General features: G+C 39.7%; 1 protein-coding gene across 3 annotated transcripts in view; it reads right to left on the bottom strand.

Annotated features, from left to right (window-relative positions):
• Positions 1-26,869, bottom strand: part of LOC145492262 (fibroblast growth factor receptor 1-A-like) — an 82,819-nt gene that overhangs the window by 24,274 nt on the left and 31,676 nt on the right. For all 3 annotated transcript variants that reach the window (XM_081471648.1, XM_081471646.1, XM_081471647.1), the window contains exon 3: positions 4,156-4,410. In XM_081471648.1, coding sequence (XP_081327774.1) covers positions 4,156-4,410 — 255 coding nt within the window. The remainder of the gene's footprint in view (positions 1-4,155; positions 4,411-26,869) is intronic.

The following is a 26,869-nucleotide window of genomic DNA, read 5'->3' as shown; positions in this document are numbered from 1 at the left end:
AATTAAAATACATACATACATACATACACACACACACACACACACACACATACACACATACATACATACATACATACACACATACATACATACATACATACATACATACATACATACATATATCCAAATTGTAATATATATAGAGGATATTACACGGTGGCTCGAAGATATGAATTTTATGTTCGAGTGGCAAGAACAATATCTCACGAGTGAGCGAAGCTCACTCGTGAGATATTGTTCTTGCCACTCGAACTAAAATTCATATCTTCGAGCCAACGTGTAATGTTCTTTTTATTATATGGAGAAACCAATTCAACAAAAGCAAAAGGTGGTAATCGTGCCGTCATTGAACGATACGATACTCACAAAGGTGACATACGGAAAATACGCCACTCGGGTCCCGGATGAAATGGCGTATGGAATCTACGAGTGGTTTAGTTCCCAGTAAAACACTCTTCTCCATATAATAAATATAGATATCGAAATTGTAATGTTATATCCATATGGTAATATATGTCCAAAATGTCAATAAATATATATCCAAATACTGTTTCCATTGTCCGTTTTATACATAACTTCACAAGCCTATTCACATATTTGCAAAGAGTTCGATGCACATATGTCACGCAGTTTTTCGACATTCTCTACTTGCACAAATCCCATAATAGACCTCTTTTACCCCCCGAAAATTTGCATAGACGTTGTTTTATATTTCTCTTGGGACATGTTCATGTCCCAGGAGAAATTGCAAACAATGATTATGCAAAATTTTGTGTGGTTAAAAGAGATGTATTATGGAATTTGTGCAAGTAGAGAATATATATGTTTTGTGGTAAGTACTACATGTTAGTGCTCATGAATTGACGTGCATGGACTACAAACAATATGGCGGCCCAGTGAATTCCAAAAGTATTGATTCTTTCTTCAATTCTCTGGTGAGAGTCATACAAGGAGCAAGAAGTCACTTTTTTACCGACCAAGTCGACAGTGCAGAATTCTTGTGTCGCAGACTTGACGAATATGAGCGAACTTTGAGGTTGTTGCTAGCTAGAGTTGAGGAATTAAACCCTAATCGAGTGTAAACTTTTGTTCCACTGGAGATTTGGAGATCCTACTAGATACTATGGGGAATTTTCGAGCTCTTGATGCTCGAAGCCTTCGTGGAGACTGACAGGTAAGATACTCCTCCAAGTCTCTTCACTGTAGACCGTATACATCTAGAGAAGAACTCGTGAATCTATCAGTTGATCAAATTACTAAAACTGTGCTAAATGCTAGGAGTGTGATAAGTGGAGGGTCTCTTTTTCATGAAATTGTAGACTAAATTCAATGTGCCCTGTCCAAATGCTTTATGGTAAGAACATAAAAAAACTGCAAGTTAATTAATCCTATGAGGGTCATACCTTAAATTTGAAATTCCAGGTTTTGCATTCTATTTCGTGATCACTGGATTCTGGAGATTGTTAATAGTGGCAACCTGGCTTTGAAATCTAGATTACAGCATCAATAACCTTGTATGGGACAGTGACAGTATGTTCTTACATACATACGTTCAGTGATATCAGCAGCACCCGCATAAAAATTTATGCCCCATTTCTTCTCATTAAAACCACTCTATAAAGAAGCCTGAGCGCTGTATTACACTGTGATAAAACACGACGAGCATTTGAGAACACGAGGGAAATGTAGAAAACGCACGCGCCCGATTCATGACGTGGCGTATGAATTTGCGTGCGCAGTAAGGATGCGCAGAAACAATGAGCGCGAACGTCCTTAATATTGTGGTCTATACCGGTTGAAGTCATATGGTCTGCAATGGCTGATGTTTGACAACTTTTAGAGAGTGCTTCAAGCGTCGATTACACTATAGAAAAACTGAACGTCTTAAAGCACTCAAGAAGAGTTGAAAGAGCAACTAAAACTATCGACTCGAGTACCTTTAAACCACGCCAAATTTGTGTGCTAGCCGGCGTCAAGCAAACATTTTTTCTCAGTTTGTTCTATTCTGGAGTTGAGAGGTGAGTTTTGATTCACATTGGATCTCGGGGCAACAAAACTCACTGTATCCCATGAGGCCAGTCATTAAGTGTTTGTTACCCCAGCAAGACTATTAGTCTTTTGTAGGGGTGCCAAGTTTCCCCAGAAAAACCAACCAATGAGAGGTTGAGATTTTGGACAGAGAACGGGTGGAGCGTGACCGGCTAGTTAACCTTTCGCCAGGTGCCTGGTGCGTGTGGAAGATGTGTGATCCTTTGTGACTATGTGACCTTTTCGTCAGTGTATTAGTCTTTTTCGGTGTGTCGAACATTGAATCGCGTATATTTTCTCAAATCGTAAAAGAGAACAAAGAAAAATATCTCTCAATCAATCATATTTGTCAACCTAGTGTGGTACTTACCCAACCAGAAAATTAACCTGTTTGAGTTCACTAGAAATGATTATCTTAAATTCTGTAAAAGGGAAAATTGAACTGCGCCGTTCATTTGTGACCGTGTAGCTGGGTAAGGTAAACTTCCCCATAAATTCAGTTACATGTGAAAAATCTACTTGACCGAGAGAAATCCCGTGTTTTCTTTGGCTAAACGACCTCTGGTAACGATGGCTGTTATCTTTTTTTGTTTGTTTGTATGTTTTCATTTTCTGTGCCGATATCAGTGACTATTGGACTCAGTTACGCGTGTTGTAGACATTCAGGTTACTTTGTGAAATGAATAGCGTTAATGCTTCGGGGGTCATGAGACCGCTTCCCGGTAAGAGTGAGTACAGGGCTTCTTGTTCTTCTTCCGCTAGGTACATATCTTTCCGCTAAGTACATATTTTTCCGCTAAGTACATATTTTTCTGCTAGGTACATATTTATTTACAGCACCGTAAAAAGCATTAACGAACTTCAGTGTTCTCATTTATCCTGTCCATCTTGTCTTAAAATACCTTTTGTTCAATCAGGGTTTTAATCATTCACGAAATGATTCGTGCGGTTCGTCACTTGTGACATTCTAAAAGGGTTCTCTCTGGGATTTCGAAATCAGTCAAACCTGTATTAGGCGGACACCTTCGTGAACTGGAAAGCAGAGAATTAACTCTGAGGTCCCAACCACACCAATGTGTTTTGTTTAAAAAGCATCCGTTTTCGTCTCAACGAATACGAAGTAAAATATGTTCCACCACATAAACGTTTTTTTGTTTTCACCTGTCCACACTAACTCGTTTTCATTCGAAAACTCATTTTTTTGATACGTTTTCGCTTATCGTTCACTTTAAAACGCCCGATAACGCTGATCATCAATTAGTTCAGAATTTCGCCATCATTAAGATAAATATGATCAATTATGTCAGGTCGAAAATCGCGACGTCACATTTCGAAAATTAATTCTTGATGATAAATTATTGGGTCTCACGTAAAATGGGGTATGACGAAATTACGTTGCTATAGTAACTCAGATCTTGGTGAAACATATCTCCATTGAAACTTTCATCTTTCTCCAGGACACCTGTTCGATTTTCTATCGGATTGATTTGGGTGGTGCTCTAGTAGCTCAAAATTGAACAGTATCGTTACTCAAATATCCGCTAGAGCCACCTTAAATGGACACGTTCGGGAAATACTCTACTAGCTTCTATTGTTCACGTTTAAGACTTATAGAGACGTTCGTACTAAAATCTTCTATGTAGGTTATTTCTGTGGTCAGATGTTGAGTACTTGCAGAAATATAAAGAGCAAATGACAAACATTGCTAGTGAAAAACAATTCATTCAGCGGGCAAGGAAATCGTTTTATATGCAACATGTCAAATAACGTGCAAGCGACTCGTGAGCCGCTGTGAAGGTCGATGGATGCAAGAAATGTCTGACAGAATCGAAGGTGCGAGGAAAGAAGCGAAGGAAGGAGAGAAGGAAGGAGTAAAATTCACATCCATAGCTAGAACTTGAAAAGCAGCTAAGGTATTTTCCAAATAAAAATGGTAGTTTCTTTACTTTCAGCGCTAAAAGGACTTACCACACAAACAGGGACCATCCACAAAAAACCACGCATTTTAGTTTTGGATCAGGAACTGACTGGTCTACTTTTCAAGAGACAGCCTCAATAAAAAAAGTTTCGTATATCACATTAATGTCATCAATTCATAAATATCAGCAATTCAGAAACATTACTTACAGTGAACCACAAGTGTCGTGTGATTTTCAGCACTTCCTATTGAGTTGTTGGCTCTACAGGTGTACTGTCCACCATCTGCTCTGTTTATATTCGTGAAAGTCAATAACGCTGTATTCTTCCCTGAATTTTTCACTTTTCCATTTCTGATCCATTGTACATCTGGGTCTGGTAGACCTGATGCTGTACATGTGATACCGACCACTGATCCCTCAGTGTAACTTGATTGCACCGTAAGCCCGTCTATCTGCGGTACCGCTACAAAAGATAGTTAAAATGGTAAAAGAGAAGGGCTCGTTATGACCATACGAAAGGTTTATAGAATCTTCAAATGGGGAACAAATATTTCGAGATCACAAATAAAATATTACGAGAGCCTTATAAATGAATGACATGCAATGCATGTAGAAGCGACGACGTTAACCAAAGATGTCTTAAAGAATATTTATCCAGGAAATTTCAAGATAATCAAACAAAAAATGGATTCTTAACGAACGTAAAAGTAGCTGAAATCGGTAGGATGAGGACGACAGTTTTAACGGATTCATAGCAGAGCTCCCGCCGGCCGAAGGCGCGCTGGCGGGGCCCCACTGCTTAGAAAATTTGGTAACCCATCGAGCTAAAAGATTTTGGTTGCCACGTGACCGTCCGTCTGTCCGTCCGTCCGTACGTACGCTCATTTATGTAAACCAATGTGAAACGTCACACTTTGCATGACATAACGGCGAGTCGCGGAACAAATGTACTGGCAAGGTCTTTCTCTGTTCATAACACAGAAAATTACCTCTTTTGGCCTTAAAATGGAAAGTAAAAACACCAAACAATGTTTTAGAGACACCGACGAGTAAAATCATGGGGTAGAGAGTCATAAAAACCCTCTATGTTAAGAATACTTGGAAATTCAGTGTTTTCCTTCGACGGCCGAAAAGTGTTATTAACACAGATCGCCAATTTAATGCAGCTCTAAGGACTTCAGAAAACAAAATGGTAATGTACAGTATTTTTTCGACGTTGGATTCAATTTTTAAACGACTGGTAAAGCTACGGCCGAAAAAATGACTGCAAAGCCGTGGGCAAAAATAACATTCAAATTAAGCTTAAGCGTAAATAATTTTAACAACAATAAATTTGAAGAATCATTCCAGCAATGGAGGTGGTTTTTGGTGGATATAATATCCACCACTATCCACAGATACTGAGGGAATAATCGTGAAAGCAACAGGATAAAAAAGCCCGAAAAAGCTGAGTGCAGGAAGTCCTTCGCAATTTTGAATTCTCCCTTGATTCGCCCCAAAATGTGCAGCAGTGCAAGAAAAGTCACTTGATTCATCAGGTTATCAGCAAGAGAAATCAAACGTGTTTCGTATATTTAGTGAAATTACAAAACGGTAAACACAGCGGGAAAAGTGGTTGATTAGTTGATTTATCGAAAAGATTAGCTCATTACAGTCTTCACAACGTTTGCAAGAATTTTCTCCCCGGAAGACTGATTCATGTAGACTGAAGGGAATAACCGACTTTTTGTCGTAGAAACTCCCGTCGAGTTTTCTAAAACTTTTAGAAAATAGCCTCAGAAAAATACGCGCGCTGATTAGTTAAAAATCGCGTTTCTATAACTCGATAAAAACACAAAAGTGTTGTCGTAGTTACGGGCATTAGTCATGGCATTCCCGTGTGAGCTACACAAAGAATACGTCCAAAAATGTTGAATACCAATCTCACAGTCGAAACGAACCGGTAAAGAAAAAATATAACGATTTGAAAGCTTGGAAACAAGCGAGTTGGACGTTTTATTAGACTCTGCACAGTCTCAAAGCACAAGTGCAACACTTCGCTCGCAGTTTCTGTTTACAAAGGTTAGCTCACGAAAAAATGTTCATAACAAGAAAATGCTCGGCTGGAATACTGACACTTCAATCAAATTCTATGAAATTTACGGGAAATTCAAACGTTATTTGTTTTCAGAATGAGCCCAGCACAAAAATGTGGAAAAAGCACAACACGAACAAAGTGACGACGAACTTGAAAACAACTTGAGAGCATTTTATGCGGAAGCCAGAAACAAAGAAGGCAAAGAATACGGAAAGTTGACATTATTGTGTCCGAGGGGCGGAATTGAACGATATCTTCCCTCCTTACAACCGAGGTTTAAAGTTCTCTCAAATTCCAGTGTTCAAAAATTAAAACATGATGCTGAATGAGAAAATCAAAGATTTTAAACAACAAGGCAAGCAAAGTGGTAACCCGAAAACACTGACCCCCGGTCCGCGGACTACCTATGGACCGGTCCACGGACTACCCCTACGGACCCCTTCTACGGACCATCTACCAAAATAGGAAAAACATAAGAAATAAATATTTCAGTTTTGGGTTGTCTAATAGATCGTGTCGGCGAAATTTCGAACGTTACATTTTGTTAATTAATGTAACATTCTTGGGGTCAGGTTCGGGCGCAAGTTATATCATTACACATTGCCATTTCCTTTGCTGTGGCCATACTGTATATGAAATACCATGAAAACCTCCAGGAATCCTCCGGAAAAGCCTCGAAATTTGTGCTCTTTCCCCTCCACCATTTTCTTCACCAATTCTCACGTGGATTCGTGAACTCGTTCCAGACTTCATAATTTGCTCACCGCAATTACAGATACAGACAAGCTTGAAATGGACGACCTAAAAACACATCTTCTATAGCCAGATTAATTTAGCCACGAATGAAAGGTAACACTTTTCCTTCTTTTTGCATTCGGCATCTCCTTACGCTGAAAACAGCTTTTAGGGGGTGGTATTAATTACATTTACACAGTGTAATACACGAAATTTCGCGGGCACGAGGAATCTATTAGACAACCCACAAGTGAAGTATTTATTTCTTATTTTTATTCTATTTTGGGGGGGGGGGGTGGTCCGTAGAGGGGGTCCGTAGGGGTAGTCCGTGGACCGGTCCATAGGTAGTCCGCTAACACGGACCCTAGTGGGGGTCCGCGGACCGGGGGTCAGTGTTTTCTGGTTACCCCAAAACAAAATGTTGAACACAAACCTGATATTTTAACACAAGACCTACAGAAGCTAAAGTACCATCCAATACTGTGTCCTTCGACTCCCCTTGACTTATTAAGAAATTTTTGGTTCCATACGACTCGTTACTGGTGCCGAAGGGGGCCGCGAGGGTCAAAGAAATCTGACCTCGTCAAGTTTCAAGTTCCTCAAAGACGAAAACAACCGTCCGTACGCCTCAATGACACACGACGAGTAGACGAAAATTCATCCTGACGGTGTTAGCGATGTAAAAAGTTTCGACAGGGAAGGAAGATTATACCAAACAGATGATCCGGGTGATGGTTTTAACGCTTTGTAGTTCCACACCTCAAAGCTAAAACCGGAAAATACAGCCTTTTTCCAGTACCCAAAGCGAAAGTGGTCTCCTTCCGGCCCGCTGGGCATAAAAAAGTTGGGCATGATCATGAAAGAGATGAGCGAAGCGCCTGGCCTTGCGAAGAATTACACAAATCATCCAGTGAGAGCAACGACAATTACCCTCTGGTCCAATGCTAGCCTCTCTAATCGGCACATAATGGCTATATCCGGCCACCGAAACGAGCAGTCTTTGAGGAGTTACAACGCACGTCCTTCGTCAGCGCAACTACAACACAGCAGCGATGTGCTGTCGAACGCACTTGGCGCGACTTCAGCCCCATCTACATCAGTTCAGATCCATCCACAAGCTCCACAGGCCCAGATATTACCCCAGAGTGCCCAGTCGTTTTACAGAAATGCCACCTTCACCAACATGTTCTCGGGTTGCTCGATTGGCAGCATGCAAGTGGTCGTCAAACCACGCGCGAAGTAGATGAGACAAGATCAATCTACAATGCCTGACTCCCCGTTTTGGTTCTACTCTACGCGTCCGCCAAGTCATTTCTTGTTATTTTGTGAACTTTGAGGCCAAACTTCTTTATATTTTTGTCACAAAACTGTGACCTTTGGCGTTGTGCCATGCATGTCGAACAGTTGATTTATTTCGGTCGATCGACTCACTTACCATTGATTGGTTGATCAGGTTAATGACCTGTAGATCGCGTGGTGTAGAGAATCTACGTTTTGATGATAAATAAAACGATCAAGTTTTCTTCGTTGTCCGTTATTTTCCTTGGGCTATTTTGCAATAGAAATAGAAAGCATTTTCTTCCTGTTTCTATCGGGTTATAGGAATACTTGTGAAAGTTTGGGAGAACTCGAAAAAGCTGTGGAGAGCGTTTTTCGTTCTCCCAAACTTCCACTCGTGTTTCTATTTAACAAATATATTTCATGTTGCCGTGCGTCTGTTCAGTAATAGATCACAGATGAGTCAAAATGGGGTAAGAACAAAAAAGTGGCACACGAGGCGATAGCCGATTTGTTGGTTACTTTTTAGGGTGAATCAAGCGGCATCTAATGAAGAAAGTGGCAAACTACATGTAGGTCTTTACGTCACAAAAAAATACATTTTGAAGAAGTCAATTAACAATTATATGATAACCCAAGTTATTCTCGCATTTTGATTGGTTCTCGCCCATGATCTATTACAGTACAGACGCACGATTGACGTCATCATTACGAAGTTTTTCCCTCTGTTTTAAAATGGGGGAAAGTTTTGAGAATTTAGATAATATTTCACGTGACTAGGCAAAAGATAAGGTACAAAAAAGTCTTGTTGAGGTATTGAACAGGTACTAGAAGCAAGAAGAAGAAAGATAAAGCCGTTTCTTTTTAGAAAATGACTCAGGAAGCAATCTCAGTGGTTGCTATGCGCAGCAAAGAACTGTGATTGGTCCAAAATCACGCCACTGTCAAACTTAACTCGAGCGTTTCTTCTCGTGGAATGAAAACTTTCAGCGAAAGCAGAATTGAACTGCGAAATTTACAAATCTTAAAGAAAACGCTGGAAAGTCAAGTCAGGTTTTGTCATCAGAGCAGCCCTATGAGTCAAAAAGCTTGAACGTTGCCTTGAATATCGAAGGAGTTGAAAAAATACGCTCGGAAAACTTGCGGTTGCGGTCAACCTGGAGGGCTTTTCGATTCGAGTTTTGAAAGAAAGGAGCGTTGGTGACGTTGGAAATTTGTGTCCTGTGTGGTTGGTGATTCTAAAGTCAGTTTGAAATAATGTCGGAGACACCTTTTAGCTACGATACAGTTGACCGTAAGCTGTAGTGAGCTATACTTTGCTTGCTGCTGTGCCCTGAAACGGACTGGAGCATTCGCGTCGGAAAGCAAGGTTATGTGTTTACTTTAACTGATTTTAAGAAGTGATCGATGTTTTCATGTTTTCATGTTTCTTTCCTGACATCACTCAGGCCCAGTTCAGACGTCGTGCCTTTGCCGTGCCGAACTAAATTCAGCAATTAAGTTCGACAAAAGCACGGCAGAGGCACGGCGTCTGAATCAAACTTTTGAATTAAGTTCGGCAAGCAATTAAGTTCGACAAGCTCTGCCGTGCTACACGACTCTAGCACGGCAGTGATTCAAACGTCGTGCTTATGCCGCGCTAAACAAAATTCATAAATTATATTAATGTATTTTGGCGAGATTGCGTTCCCACGGGGAGTTAGGAGGAGAATTGTAACGAGGCATCAGTATATCCAGAATTTGGTTCGACTCTGGCACGACGTCTGAATCAGAGTTGTTTTCCAGCCGTGCTACAGTCAAACCTAATTGCAATTTAGTTCGGCACGACAGAAGCACGACGTCTGAACTGGGCCTCAGTGTGTCAACAGTTATTTTGAGACTGAGAAAAGTTGAATTTTTTTAAAAATAAATTAATCTCATAAACATTTTGTTCTTTGAGATAAAGCAATGGTTCTCGGCTTACCAGGACCAATTTTAAGCTTGGTTTAGTCTCGCTCGACTGCCGACTGAGACTGCTCGAGTACTTTTTCTGAGTCATTTTCTAAAAAAGGAAAAGCTTTTTCTTTCTTCTTCCTACTTCTCATACCTGTTCAATGCCTCGGCAAGACTTTTTTGTACCTTATCTTTTGCCCAGTCACGTAAAATATTATCTTAAATCTCAATTATTTCCGCCATTTTGAAACACAGAGCGAAAAACTTTGTGATGATGACGTCAATCTTGCGTCTGTCCTCTAATAGATCATAAGCGAGAACCAATAAAAATGCGAGAATAACTCGGGTTATTATATAATTCTTAATGAAGACACAGGTCACGTTGTTCGGCTAATAATAATAATAATAATAATAATAATGATAACAATATTTTTTAAAAATAATAAACAAACTTTATTGAGTGCTTTTTCATACAAACTTAAATCTTATATGTATCTGGTAAAAATTCAGAAATTTTGTTGTTCCTTAAGTTTTTGCCCCAAAATAATTTCTGTTAAAATTTCAATAGCCTACCTACATAATTGTACTCTGTAAGCATTTACAAGCATTAAGTGTCTGTGTACACAAGTAAAGGTAAATTAGTGTGAAATGATAGTAATGTGTATACTCTAGGCAATTCCTACCTTACATGTCACTCTTTTTAACAGAGGAAAGAATAAATGTTGTAGAAATGTTAAAACAAAAACTAAAATCTAGAAGGAAAAAAAAAATCAAAAATCAGAGTTTCGTAAATATGATCACCTGCGCATAAGGGGTGACAAGAGCGGTTTTGGTACGTCTTAGGGAGTTCAGCCTCAAAAGGTCCACAGCGGGAGCTTTTGCGGAAAAATATGACAGGAGATAATGTTTTGTTTTAGAATTGGTGCCTCTTAGTGGTGAAAAAAAAAAATTCAAGCCACGCCCACAAAATAGGATCTTAGTATTTCTTAGGGGTTGTTTTCAAAATTTCTGACGACTACCTCCGTTCTTTCCATATGGGAGTTCCCCCCCGGGGGGGGGGGGGGGCTCAAGAGCTTGAAAAATCGCAAACTCAAGTTAATGAAAACAAATGTTTCACAAAAGTTCCTTCCCAGTCATGACATCACCTGGAAATTCATAACGGAAAGAGCTTCGGGTGGGGAGAATTCTAGGAAAGGGATAAAGGGCTGCTGGTGAAAAGATGCTTTCAGACGACAGTAGGGAAAACCTGTCTGAACGTGATTGAACTAAACACGATACTCACTGAAATAGAGACACTCAAGATATCCTTACATAGATCTCAACAAAGCCACTCCTCCGACCCGATCATAGACTACGAGTAGCCCCTCTTTCGCTTAGTCCGCCGTGCGTGACGCGAAAGAAAACCGCGAGAAAAAAATGGCCGCGGAAAACCTGGAGGCGAGGAGCGCGCGAAAGGAGGGACTACCGCCTAAGCCCAAGAGTTTGAATTATGCGTTGCTCTCACAACGCAAAAATATGATTGGCTTATGTTCGGAGCGTTGACAACGTGTTGTCAACATTCGAGATACGTGTGACGTCTTGCATGAATGTTTTGGAACCGCAGCAAATCGAAGCGGTACCACAGCAAATCGAAGCGTTGGAATCGCGCTTCGCAAGCCGTGATATTCTTGCCAATCTGCCAACTGGCTTTGGAAAGATTTAAATTTATCCAGTGTTTGTTTGGCAAAGCTTCCTGCCTCCAACCCGACTGCGAGCCTCTTTGTGTTTTCGCCGCTCAACAGCATCGTCCAAGTCAGCGAATATATATTCGCTGAGCTTGGCCTTTCTGCTGTCTATTTGAAAGATTGAACCGGACTTTCACTTGAAACTGGACATTCACCTGAAACTTTCCGCTGCTATCGGCAAACATTTCACCGCAGTTGGATAATCTCCTGTGTCAAACACATAATGCCGGTAAATTCTCGGTTGAAACTCTGCATTTGACATTTTCGCAATAACTTTTAGATTTACACCTACAGACGCAGCGAAAATCGTTACAAGATACCCTATTCGCCGTCTCCTTTTTAAAACTTCTTGGACAGTGTCGCTGAACGAACACTGAACGAAGATATACTTCTCACGGCATATGTTTTTGCCTCGCTACTTGAAGAGTAGAGTAGAGCAATTTTATTCAGGATATCTCCCGGGGTTATTGAAGCTTAAGGCTGGTTTCCATATGATCGCAGACGATCGCGGATCGCGGATCGCAGGTCGCAAAAAGTTCTGCGATCGTCTGCGATGATATGGAAACACACTTCTGCGATCGTCTGCGATCGTCTGCGATCAATTGCGATCGTGCGATCATATGGAAACCAAAGTTCTGCGATCTGCGATCGAAACGTATCCCATAACATTTTGAATTCCGACCCATGATTCAACGCTTCTTAGCAACAAAGCAACCGCTTATTTGTTATAAACATGGCTGGCGTTGAACAAGGTAACGTTAGTAACGAGAAACTTCTGGAGGAAGTTGCGCGATATGAGTACGCTTACCACCGTAACAGTTACGATTTCAAAGACAAAAACAAAAAGGCTAACTGCTGGAAAAAAATCGGGAAGAAATCTAATTTATCGGCGGCTGAGGCGGAGGTCAAATTCCGCAACATAAGAACTGCGTATGGTTGTTATCTGAGGCGAGTGAAAATGCTACCTTCTGGATCGGGGCGAGATGCAATGCCAAGGGAATTTCAAAATAGGTTAACTAGAAGAAGAAATAAATTTGCTTGCAGCAAAATTTCCTCCTCCACGTCCGCCATATTGTTTGCTGCGATTTTCCCGCCAGCACAACGCGCGTGTAATTTTGACACTTCCGCTGTCCGAAATGTATGCAAAAGTCGGCTTTGCGATCGCTTGCGATCGTCTCCGATTATATGGAAACAACTCTCTTTGCGATCGTCTGCGATCTGCGATTTGCGATCCGCGATCGTCTGCGATCAAATGGAAACCAGCCTTTATTGACAGCAGGCGATAATAAGAGGACTTTAAGATGAGAAATCCTACACCGAAAAATCACTGGGCCGTGAAAGGGCGAACTCTTGGGCGTAGGCGGTAGTCCCTCCTTTCGCGCGCTCCTCGCTCCCAGGATTTCGCGCGGCCATTTTTTTCTCGCGGTTTTTTTTCGCGTCACGCACGACGGACTAAGCGAAAGAGGGACTACTCGTAGTCTAACCCGATCACACAAAAATTGTAGAAAATGAAGTAGATCCAGACTATGTCCCATCTCAAATTTCAGTTAAAGAACTAACGAAAAGAGCAAAGTATTACAAGAAAGTAATACAAGCCATCGGGGCACGATAGCAACCTTAATACCTAACGAGTCTGCGCGAACATCACTATTACCGAGAGAAAACATCAAACAAGAAAACAGGAGACGTTGCGATAGGAGACGTTGTTCTCATACATCATACTACACCACGCAACCAGTTGGTAGTAGGTGTCGTTAGTAATTTACACACAGGGAAAGACGGATTAGTGAGATATGTATCTTTAAGAGTACGTTGTGGAAAAGAGCTCTCAAGACCTTTAGAGACACTACAAAGTATATCCACTGGAGTTGTCAAACGAAAGCAGCTTGCGTAGTAATAGGAACACGGACAGAGAAAGAGTAAATGATAGGCAACATCGTCCTGTACGACTTGATGCTCAGAAAACATTGCAGAGAATCAAGGAACGATCAGAATGATCATTAACATTAGGTGAACACAGGAGCCATAATCGGGGACGGAGACCGTAAGTCTTGGGATCCGCGCGCACCTATGATATGGGACAATTTTTCTATTTTTAGAACAAATTGCACCATCCTGACGACATATTCCGCGCGAATCCACGGACATGTCGTGGGCTCTCGCGTGGATTTTGTCTCGTTGCCTGATCAAATGGTGAGAATTGCGAGATTCTCTTCTGGATTTTCCATAGCAATGGCAGGGAATAAGGCAGGGAATAGGAACCAGGGCGCTTATATGAAGTTTGATGCTCCGAGCTAATGGAAAAGGTGAGTTTTTCAGGGTCGAAAACAAGACTTCTATTTCGCTGATCAGGTTTATCTGCTCGCGCTAGTTGTACGCGTAAGCTTTTGCGTTTGTTCTGTAGAGAAAAGTTAACTTATGTAAGAAAACAATCTACTCTGGTATCAAGTTAATTTGTGAGTTTCTCGAATCATAACCAAAACCTGGTTTTGGTAGTTTCTTATTATTTCTACTTGTTTGGCGAGTTTGCAAAAGTTTTTGAAAGGAAAGTCTAACGCGTACAAGTAGCTCATTTGAATAGTGCAGCGCGTGCAATTTCAAGTCCAAGTCAGTGTTTTCAAATCTTGACAAAGATTTCTTTCGTTATCTTTTTTGGTGAGATGCTGCAGCAATTTTCATCCACGCCAAAAGGCTCCTAACATCATGTGTGTTTCTTCAACAAGGTGAAACTTTACACTGCGAAAATAAAATAGACAAGGAGTTTTATAACTCAACCAACAAATCGAAATCGTTATTCGAGTTGATCAGCTAAGCTTTTAATATGTTCGCAAACATTTATCAGCCTTAAACATATTTAAAAACTAGAGATATTGTATGAGTTCGATGAATGTTTTCACACGAAAGTACGGAAGTCCAATTTGTCATATTTTAGTGACTGTACAAAACGATAGAGTCTAAAAGTACTTACGAGTGACCACGAGTGACCAGGAGCGACCACGAATGACCACGAGTGACCACGAGTGAGATTACAGCTAAAAATGTCAGTGATATTATTATGACGCCATCAAGAAGTCATTGTGAGGTCATATCATTAAATAATGACCTTACCACCACACTGAGGCTATTTACTGGTGTAGTAATCAATGATTAGTGTAGTGGCGGTGCTTCACAATTCGATATTTTCGTTTTCAAATATACTGGCTGCTTTTTTTATTTGTGAAAGTGAAGAAAAATTCGCCCGATTTTACTAAACCAAGTGACGCTCAAAACTGCGCGCAAACAGTTTGCATGCTTTGTTTGATCGAATAACAGATAAACCAAAAAACAGCACTTTTATCGACTATAACAGATAAACCATACTGGCCAGAAAATACGACCTTTTGGTAACCAACAAAACCAGGTGGAAAATCTCGTACAGACTGGACTAGGATTGCGTTACACCACGTTGAACGCAACTAGTGTAACTAGAACACGTCATACTTCTTAATTTTTAGCCACGACTCAGTATAAAGGAGGTGTGTCTCCTCTATGTCTGCCCTATGTCTCCTTTATGTCCTCCTCTATGTCCTCGCTCCCGGAGATGTTTAAAATCGTGGTATGTGGACTATAGATGTTAGATTGCATGTCATAGAATGAAAGGGAAACCCAAAATATGAAAATAAATTGAAAACAAGCTGAAAAATACATTTCGCGAGTTGTAACTAGGCAAATGGCCATGATTTGTCGTCAGAAAACGAACTTACCCCCGAATTGTGTAGCTTACCAAAAGGCCGTGGTTTGTGGTCAAAATGGTTTATTCGTTCCACGGTCAACATTCTTCAATTGTGAAAACAAGACGTAAATTCGCGCAATTTAAACAAATAAAAACGCGAGGTAGAATTTTTGGCGACGCGCTGTCTGGTAGGTCGGCTGGGCGAAACTTTATTTTCTCAAGAAATATTTATCATAAGTTCTTCCGTTCTGAAATTGAACGTTCAGTTCGGACACAAATCTTAAAGAAATGCTTCTCCTGGAAGTTCATAGCTCCTTAAAAAAAGTTTATAGTTTGACAAGCTTAATCCAACCTCACGTGCAGATCGTTATCTGTTATTCGATCAAACAAAACAGGCAGTCTGCGAGTGAAGTTGTTAAATAAAATCGCTCGGATTTTCTTACCTTTCACAATTGAAAAAAGATCACACATGAAGCATGAAAGAACAGAACTTCAGCCCTCAAGAGCCAATATTTGTAAAGGAAAAAATCGAATTGTGAACGTACAGGCAGTGCTCTCAACTTTGATTACCACACTAGTAAATAGCCTAAGTTTGGTCACTAGTACTCAGGTCATTATTTGATGCATTGACCTCACAATGACTTCTTAATTACGTCATGATAACATCACTGACATTTTTTGACGTAATCTCAGCCGTGATCACTTGTGGTCACTCGTGGTCACCCGTGGTAACTCGTGCTCACTCGGGGTCACTCGTAAGTACTTTTAGACCCTATCTGTACAAAACACGCATCGGCGAGCGCTCTCATTCATCAACAACAGACAATTTATTGGATTTTTACGCGAACAAAGCTGAGCAGCATCTACAGACGTAAACTTATTGGACCTTGATGAAACATCAAGCGTTGCTTACAATTCAGGTAAAACTCAAACTTGCAATTATTTTTTTACTTTTCGGTCGCGATAGACTCTGGCGAGTTCCTCGCAAGCGTGTGGCAAGAAGAGCTAGAAACTTTGAAGTCCTGAAACTCTGCTATATCCAAATATATATCCAACTAGTTTTTTGCTGTTTTTTGAAAGAGCTGTTAATCTTCAATGTATGTGAATTGTAGAGTGGAGTAATGCATAGCTCTTGTAAAAGAAGCAGCGAAACACAGCTTGGTCAGTGATATAAGCTTATTAAAGCAGGACATACCTAAATTCGACACTGTCTTGCTTCATTCACACTGAGGCAGCTTACGACGAAAATAATTAAGCAAAATTCCAACAGACATAAACGTGTTGAGTTGTGGGCCAAAAGCATAAAAGATTTCGGGAATTTCGGACGCTATTTCCCCCACGCGACATCTGCAAAAATCCTCGCAGCATGTACGCGCGTGTGCCGCAGGCGATGGCGCAATTTGTTCTAAAAGCAGAAAAAAATAGTTCCATATCATAGGGACAACCGCAATACTAGAAATGGCGCGCGCTTACGGTCTCCGTCCCCGATTATGGCTCCTGGTGAACAATATTAGATTTGCCGTGGGACTATGTAATACTATCCCTATTCATCTATGCTTTACAGTAGTCATTTCTCCCTTTTTAGATAGAACCATGTTGTATCATATATAATCTTGTCGGCCTGGGAGAATGTCAAACATCATGTAATTAAGTACGCCACAATACGAGAGACATGTAATTCTGAACTTCTACAACTAAATCAGGTGTCCACTTTGTTACAAAAGTTGCAACACGTACCATGTAAATAAGGTATTACCAAGAGAGGCTAAAAATATCATACTTCAATGGAATTTGAATCCAAGATTTGGTGATATCAGCTCAAACACTCCGGACAAGCTGTTTGAACAGCAGGCTTATGTTGATCTCAAAATGAAGGCAATTCGCATTATAATGGACTTACTAGGTCAATGTGACTATAAGCGCTAAATTGGTACTTGTTAACGAAAAAAACAATTCCTCTTCAAGTGCAAACCAAACGGATAGTTGTGTTTCGTTAAGGTATCATGGTAGGTGATTTTTACGAAAAATGCGAAAAATCTTTTTTTTGGCTGTTCAAATTGAGAAGACTGAGATAAATATTTTGCAAAAAAAAATGGGGGAAAGGGCTTTTTTACTTTTTAAGTTAAAGCAAAGAAACCATTTTGAATATCATTAACCCCTCACAGCGCGTTGACACCCCTAGTTAAAATTCACCGCCAGTTGTCACATGTAATGCGAATTGCGATGTAATATTTCATTTCTGCACGCGAACTGTTCTCGATCTGGTTGTTTCATTGCAAGTTGGCTTTCGTTCTTGTCAAATTTTCTTTATGTCAGGACGAAAAATTCTTGCCCATTTTCGTCTTCGAAGAAGCCAAAGAAGCTGAAGAGGCAAAAATCTGGTGGAACCCACAGGTTCAGCGTCGAACAAGATCTTTGGCTCTGAGCGACCGTGGGTCGCACTGTAACCAAGAAGAATGGTTGAAGGAACTCGAGGACACTAGTCCCGCCAATGAAGCTAAAGGACAAAATACAGCAAGTGCTAGTCGCACGAAATTGTTGTAGAACGGACGCGATTCCAAAACTTCCACGACGAGAGAGTCAAGCGCAGATGTAGATGTAGGCAATGTAGACCTCGAGATTTCTTCTTTTTCGTGCTTTTTGGCTTCACGAGGTATGTCTGGAGAACGAAGGAGCCTAAACTTAAGCAACATAATACCAATGCCGCCGACGAAATCTTTTAAGTAAAAGTAATCACGGCAGTTTAACTTGTAGTTTGTCGCTTCTCGGACGATTTTACTGCGACGGGTTTCCGCGCCAGAATATTAGTCGTCTGTTTATTTCAAGTTGTCATAACCCATTGTTGTGGTAAACTGACCCATGCCGACATCTGTCAGTGCGGAGGGGATTTTTAACAATTATTCATACCAATCTCATAAAAAGTTTTTCGTATTTTTCTCAATAAAATAAAACTGCATATAAGGATGAACATTTTTAGTTCGTTTACGCGCGTCTTCCGATGGAATTGGTTGAAAATCGACTGGTATGTTCTAGGATACCTCCTTCGAAAAAATGTGTCGCACTTTGTTTAATTTCGCTTCCGTTTCAAAGTTATGGCCTCTTTAGTAGAAGGAAACGTCCGCATTGAAAATATCAAAGTTTAGGAGGGTGTAGAAAAAAAACCAAACCACATCTGGAAAATCGCAGACACCCTTTTTGAGGGTGATGCGTGAGAAAACATTTCCGATGGAAATCGCGCCGCTCCGATAATTCACGCGCGCAAGCGAACCAGTTTAAGCGAAGCAGTGTTTCTGGGTATTTCTTTTAATATCACTGCGACAACAACTTTTTACAAAATTTTAAAGATATGATTGTATTCTATAACTATTAAGCTTTCAGAAAATGTATAGGTTGATGGGGTTTCTTTCAAAGCGCCAGCATAAGAGCGCGATTTCCAAACACTGTCAATCCACCTACCATGATACCTTAAGTAAGGGCAACTTGGTCTTCTTTATCATTATCCTCACCATCATCACCACATACAGACTGCCCAACCAAGATAAGGCAGGTAATCACAAACTGTATCACTGCTGTGAAATTGCCTACGTGTTTAGCAATATCCTTTAACTGATCTTGAAGATTTAAATGTTATGAAATTTCTCTTCTAGATAACTCAATTTGGATATGTAATAGGACTACATGCTGTCCAATTTGGAAATAATTGGATGAAAAAAATTCCGAGGACAGACAAAATTGGACAAGGCTACAGGTCAAGTCCAATTTGGCAGTCAGAGGAACTGTTTGAATTAAATTTTTTATAGCGCGTGAGGTAATACAGTTTTGCAAGGAAAGCTACAGTAACTGTCTCTGAAGAAAAACAGACTGGGCCCTCGATCTTCCGAAACTCGGGAAAGCTTCGAAAATATCCGGTGATCTTCGGAGACCGCCGGAGATTGTCACAAGTCTTCGGAAATCCTTGGAAGTGTTTGGGTGATCTTCGGAAATCTTCGGATGATCTTCGGAAATCTTCGGAGATGTCCGGGTGATATTTGGAAATCTTCGGAAGTGTTCGGGTGATCTTCGAAAGTCTTTGGAATTGTTCGGGTGATCTTCAGAAATCTTCGGGAGTGTTCAAGGGATCTTCGAAAATCTTCGGGAGTGTTCGTGTGATCTTCGGAAATCTTCGGAAGGTTTCGTGTGGCCTTCGATAATCTTCGGAAGGTTAATAGCTTAATTTCATCGGCTGAGACAAACTCCTATTTTTTCCCAAATTGGACAGTTTCTGCGTTTTTACTCAAAATCCTTATTGAAAACTGTCCAAATCAAAACCCAAATTGTACAGTTTCCAGAAATTAAAGGATAATAGCTGTGCTGACAATACTGGATTTACTGACTGCTATATAATTAAGGTCATTCCCCAGTATTGCATTGCGCATCCCTTCTGCGCATAATGTCACGCGTGATGAGCGCGCGCGCATCAAAAAAATGGCGGCCTTTTCTTTACAGCTGGACCTCGCCATAGTGGTAAATGGTCATTTTCTCGCAAACGAGTATGGTGACCTATCATTTTTTTCTGTTGTTTTGAAATGAGTAATAAACGACTTTGTGTAAAATAAATATGGACCAATTCTCAGTGTAGAACAAAACACAATCGTCGGAAACAAGAATTTAGCAAGCAATCGTGACTACAATCATGGTACTATAATAAGGATTTATTGGGTATAAAGAAGGTGCTGTTGTTCCTGAATGAACACGGGGACCCCTCATTTCTATTTCAAAATTTAAGTTCCTATAATATAAACAATCAATAGGCAAAGTTTCACAAAAATCTCAGCGCAGGTTCTATTTCAGTAGAATGACCTTAAGTTATGTATTTTGTAGTAAATCATATGGTTATCCTGAATTTCTGACCTTGAACTGTTTTGTTGTGCAAACTGCTTTTTATCTCTTACACTAGTAATAATATACTAGGAGTACTGTGGGCGGGGTGCGAGGTGACATCATAATCTAAAAATAGACGGGTAAGGGTGCTAATGACATCATAATCTAAAAATAGACTGGGGCGTTGGGCGATGATGACATCATGGGTTTATTTATAGCTTGTGAATGATGCAATAAAATTATTTTTAACTACAAACCCATGATGTCATCATTGCCCGAAGCCCCACTCTATTTTTAGATTATGATGTCATCAGCACCCCCTACCCGACTATTTTTAGATTATGATGTCATCAGCACCTCGCACCTCGCCCGTAGTACCCCTAGCATAGGAGGATTCATGCTGACGTCATTGTTTACATTTTTGCTTATTTGCATGCGGCTTTGCGTACAGATGGAGACATGTTAGATATGAATTGACTCCAGGCAGCTCAAGAGCTGGTGAAACTTAATACATGGTGAAATTTTAGCTCTTTGGGTGAAATATTCCCGGGGGGGGTACTTTGGGAATTTCTGGGTGGGGATGTGCCGCTGTGACCCTGGAACCCTCAGCCTATACCAGAGCTAGTTCAGCTGAATTTTGCTAACCTATACTAGAGTAAACTCCCCAAATCCCCCCATCTATTGACACTGTTGAGGCTGATTTGCGTAAATTTAAACTTGCCGATTTGATTTTTTTATATTTTTGAGTGGCAATTTCTGGTTTCCTTACTCCAGATAAAACCTTCAACCAACCAGTCAGTTTTGTGAAAAATGATACCCTATTCTAGACCCAAACGCTCTGACTTACATACCCTATCCTAGAGTAAACTCCTTGAAAACCATACCCTTCACAGCGGCACATACCTATATAGCCCATATATGGCAGTGCCATCCCCCCCGGGGAAATATTCAAGAAGATACTGTCTTTCAAAAACTGCAAAATTTCTGGGTGGCAAAAGCGCTAATGAGGTCATACATTTTTGTTAAATTTGGAGTTTTTAAACCCGTGTTACACAAAATGTATTCAATACATCAGGCTCATATTCATTGGCAGAGTTAACCGTACTATGACCTTTCAACAGGGGCGGGGCAGAAGACTCCTGAAATTTTCGTATAGGCATCATCCAACAAAAAATGACGTCACATCCGGTTTAAACTGCGCTTCGCGGCTCGTTTCACAAAGCGAGAAAATGGCGTTTCGATAACTCACGATTTCCCTCTATTTGTAAACCATCAGTTTCGTTTCATTTTATATTGAGGATGCAAAGATGTTGCAGACACATTACTTCGACTTTTTAAGCAAAAATTTCGGGAAAAGAGAAAAGTTTATTATTGTTTTGAAGCAAAATAACGGAGAGCCTTTGGTCATCGTCGGGCGAATTTTACACATTCGCAAAACTGGTTTGTTCCGACTTTTGGTTCTTGTTGTTCGTGATTTAGTGATAACAATAAGTGCAATAGCCTATAATGTTAACAACAACCTGGATGAAGTATTGCTGGCCATAGTTTGCACTGTGTACTACGGGAACATAATTAACAGAAGCCGTTTAGCTCCGAAAGTCGCTGTCACCAGAGCTTTTGTTGCTCTTGGCTCACGTGTATTGGTAGAAGAGACAAGCTGGATCGCATGCTGAAGGTCAGTATCCCACATTCCCACATCTCTGGTTGAAGATTGTTGTTTTCAGTAAGATACAGTACATATATATTGGTACTTTGGGGTCATCAGTCTCTTTCTCTGGTGAGTGCTTTTAAAACGCCCAGTAAAAACTTGATTCACGGCATGGAAGCTTATGTCTCGCTGGATCGAAATTCGAGCAAGATTTTTAGGTTCTAGTCCTCTTTAAAAGTAATTAAATCAATTATTCAAATCCATGCCATCAGGGGGAATCTGCCATTGAAGCTGCCCTAAGTTAAGGTCCTGTTTAAGGACCTTCCCCTTTGAAAATCGTGGGGGTGTTCTTTGAGGCAACACAGGTCCCATTTATATGGTCTCGGGTACCCAAGATAACCCTCCCTCTGAGGCAACTTTATCAAGTGTTTGTATGTGAAAATGTAGCCCCTGTAGGCCGAGTAAAAGTTGACCCTGCATGATTTTTTTCTTTTGACCCTGCATGATTATTCGTAACTCTCATTAAATAATCAAATGTGCAACTATCCCTCTTTGTTTAAGTTTCCCTCAGTCATTTGATCACAGTGGGTTTTGCTGCTTTAAACCTTAAATCTAGACATAACGTGACACTCGCCATGCTGAGAGTTGTTCCAGTTAGGCAAGCCAAAGTGTTTACGTATACTCAAAGAAAACTTGTTGGTTACTTTACCTGCCAAGGCAAGTCTACATCTACATCTACATTTATTTAGTTGATAAAGTCCCGCAAGACATCACATCAACTGTACCAAACATATATGCACATATGCATAAGCTAGACAAAAAGGATAATTAAAAAATAATTGTCTCGCCCCCAAGTCTGGTTCGTGATCCTCGTGTAAACAGTTGGTTGAATTTTGCAAAGAAATAAGTGAAAAGTTAGGTCCGCCAGGGAAACTCGGGGAAAGGGTTGTCTCTGGCACACAAGAGCCATTCTATTTTATTTCCATTTTCCCTCTTCCTCTTCCAACTGATTATGCGAAATGTACTGTCCAAAATCTCTATGGGTTCTGGTGTTTGAGAGTGTCATCTTTATCACTACTGTGGAATGTACCTCACCTTACAGCCACCCCCGTTAACACAGCCACCTCGTTATTATGGCCACTCTATTCTGGCTCAAACAAAAGCTCAGTCGGTCATTTTCTTATTTATTAATTATACAGTCAGATTTTTGTGGCCTGTTGGTGACCAGATTAACAGAACTCTGGCACATTGTAGGAGTAATTTATGCAATGTGTAGTTCCAGAAAATATCCATACCTCCCCCACGGAAGGGAATTTTTCTGAGTCCCCCCCCCCACCCCTCTGGAAATTCCTATTGAGCTTCATACGTTTCTTTAAATTTTTTGGTCTTATAGAACCCCCCCACCCCCCAGGAAATTCCAATCCCTTCTGTGGGGGTAGTATGGATATTTTCTGGAACTGAACAATTTACATGTAAAGTAAGCAACAGGCATCATTTTGATAGTGAAGTCCCATACATACATGTAACTCTTGATTATTTTGAGATTTTATTTTTAGTATGTCATCAATGCAATAATATTTTGATTCCTGCTCCAGTGGGAGGAGGGGGGGGGGGGAACTCTTCTCTATGCACTATATATAGCTATGTGCAGCCCCAAAGGGTATGGTTATTCAGCCGTTTTGGTCATAAATACTCTAGGGTAAGGCTTTTGCCCTCTAGTCTTTAATTTGGTATGTTTTTTAGAATAAGCTACCTCAATTTTCATCATTATTGATAAGACCATCAACAAAAGTCGTTCAAAACTTATGTTTGGGGCAACTGTAGCAGTCGCAACAGTCATAAATGGGGTAGGGAAAATCGCAGATTATGTTCATAAATAGGTCAAGGGTTTAACTTTTGTGAAGAGGGTGGCACTGACCCCCATCCAATTTTTCTGGAATGTACCAAACACATTTTCTTAGCAGTTACTACAGTCTTGTTTTATTAAATCAAAATAGTACTTGCTGCCAGGTACTTTATAAAAGTATAACCCCTCCAGAAGCCTTCACAAAGTACATGTAATATCAGGTGTTAACAATAATTTTTTTTTTGCAGCTGATTAAAATTTAGTATTAAATTGTACTGAACTGGTGCAGATTTAATATACATTATATTTTGTCACACTTAGTTCACACTTATTTTAAGACTACTCAGCAGCAACTAGTACCTCTTGTATGACCATGCAGTAACAGTATATTCCAAGAAAAAAAAAAATACATGTATATGTATTACTATCCTGCCTGGAAGAGTGTGTAGAGACAGCACACAGTGCAGTGCCCTACTGTATGTCTTTTGTTAGGTATAATAATCTTAAATTTAGAAGACTTGTCAGTATTGATCTTTTAGAATTCACATAAAAGTTGATATCTTGACAACTTTCCTTTAGCTGTGTCACTTCATGATAAATTAGCAGTTTGGTATGTTGTAGCATAGAACTTTAATTAAGTTATTGCACCGGTATCACAGAGGTCAATTGGGTTGGAATCCAGTTCACAACTAATTTTTTTTTTTTTCAGGCTATAATTTCACCTTTGCTTAAGTTGTGTATAGTTGCAATGATCAATCATGTCTTTATAAGTTAATCAATGTATATATGTCACACTGACGTATACTTTAAAATTTTATCTTAAAGTTTGTTTATTTGTTTTATTGTGTGGTTCTAGAAAATGTCCAATTACCCACCCCAAGGAGATTATTGGAAATTCCAAGGATGGGGAGGGTCTCAAAAGCCAAACTTTTTAAAGAAAAGTATTAATCAAAATTGGAATTTCCATAGGGATGGGATGGGGAAATCTCTGTTTAATAAATACGTAAATAATATGTACAGACCCATTATCTGATGTGAAGACTGTGCAACATATCCTGGCCAACAAGTTGCCAAGGTGTAGCACCCTTGTCATCAATTTCAAGTACCAAATTAAAGAAGATCAGCATGTTAGATGGGAGAGCAGAATTTTTCAAAATATCATAAACTAAAAAATATATATATTTTCCAAACTCTGTCATGTTAGTAGTGTTAGTGTCTGTTTATTTATTTATTTATTTATTTATTTATTTATGAGTCTCCCACATACCATTTAGGTCATCCAGTTCCCCAGGAAAGTTATGAAATTTATTGTCCAAGTAAACTACTGAACCATGGCTCCAGTGGGAACAGTGCTATTACGATGCAATTTGCAGATGTGCTACATAATATGAGCTTAACAGTTTTGTTACCATGGCAACAGACTGCATTTCAGACCTTCCCTGATATTCTAGGCTTTTCTGGCCACCTTTGGAGTTCCATTTTGATATTTGCCAATGGTGCTTCATCTGCATGATCCAGCAAGCCTATTAAATAGTAATGTCGAAGTCATGGCCTTGATTAATGTTTTTTAAGCTGAAAATCACTGCATTATTGAAATTGGGTTAGAGGGGACTGGAAAAGATTGAGTTGCCAATTGGGAACATATTTTTCATAGCCATATTAATGTGTTGCCTGTAGAACTATAACTGGCTACCAAGTTTCAATGATCTCTGCTGTATATATGGTCTGCACTTGATGTTATATTGGGTTTGGTGTATGACATCATCAGTCCTCTCATTTGCATATATTTTACACATTTTAAACTTAAATATGTCCAGAACTAATGCAGATATTTGCAAAGGTAAACAGTGCTTTTTGTAATCTATAGTGGAATTCTATTTGATACTCCTAAAATTCTGAATCAAGGGGTAAAAATTTGATGGTAGTAGCATGCCAAATCATTGAGTTGAATTTATGCTGCTGACATTTACATGTACTGTAAGGTGTTGAAGAGAATTTTGGAGGGGAATTTGGTGTGTTTATTGAATTGCCAGAGGTTGGTTGGTTGGTTTTGTTATTGCTTTGTGATTATCTTCCATGTATTTTTTTTAAAAGCAGAGTGGTTGGTAGCAAAAGCAAAACTGGCAATATTCTCACTTACTTGTGTTTCTAAAGTCATGTTTTTAGGTTTTTGTTGTTAATCTATTAGTAGCTGCACTGTCTTAAATTAGAACAGAGAAGATGTGATATTAATTATGTAAGTTATACTTCGGTATCGTTCGTACCAAAATTATAGTAATTTTTGGTTCAATACATGTTTGCCTCTGCATTAATTTGATTAAACTACTGTAGTTTATTTTTTAATGGAATTTAATTCTGTCAAAAGGGAGGTGGGAATCTAAGAGCAATAGTAAACTAGACCAACAAATATACGGAAATCTGCCACCATTGCTTTCGTGGCTGGGTGGAGATGAATCTAAGTCAGACCAAAATTGGAAAAAAAAATTACTGATTTAATGTGATTATGGAAATGTTGGAGGGTTGAAATGGGATCCTGGCTATGGGAGAGTAGGAATCGGGACTGAGGGGGTGGGTGCTTGTGAATTTAAGAACCTCTCTGAAAGTGAAAACAAACTGTAGGTTTGAAAAGTTTAAAGCAGAAGTAAAAATTATACTTTAATACATCTTGTTTATTAAGGTGGTAAATGAGCAAATACCCACTTACGGTGAGTCATTGAAACAATGACATAATTTATATTTGTCTTTTATTAGGTGGTTACTTCCTGGCATATGCACCCCACACAGGCATACAATGCTTTGATTTAGATGATGCAACCTGCTTTCCCATGTTTAACATACACGTAAGAGTGTTAGTGGACCAGGGTACAAGTGTGATTTCTCTACTGATAATGAGAATTATAATAAAGATGCAAAGCCACTCTGGTGTGATTAATTTAATTATTCCATAACAGTAAAGTGAACCAGTTAAACCAAAGGTTGCACTCTGTAAGATCAGGTGTACAAAAATTAAATAGAAAATTTCACGACATCAATTTTATTAAACTTCTCTGCAAAATATATTTGGTATGTTGTTGTACTGGTAAGAATATATTTTAGAATTTTTTATGGGA

This window comes from Orbicella franksi, chromosome 7 (assembly GCF_964199315.1).
Source record: "Orbicella franksi chromosome 7, jaOrbFran1.1, whole genome shotgun sequence".
NCBI classification, from domain to species: Eukaryota; Metazoa; Cnidaria; class Anthozoa; order Scleractinia; family Merulinidae; genus Orbicella; species Orbicella franksi.
The sequence above is the reverse complement of the archived record's forward strand: the minus strand, read 5'-3'. Positions and strand labels throughout refer to the sequence as shown.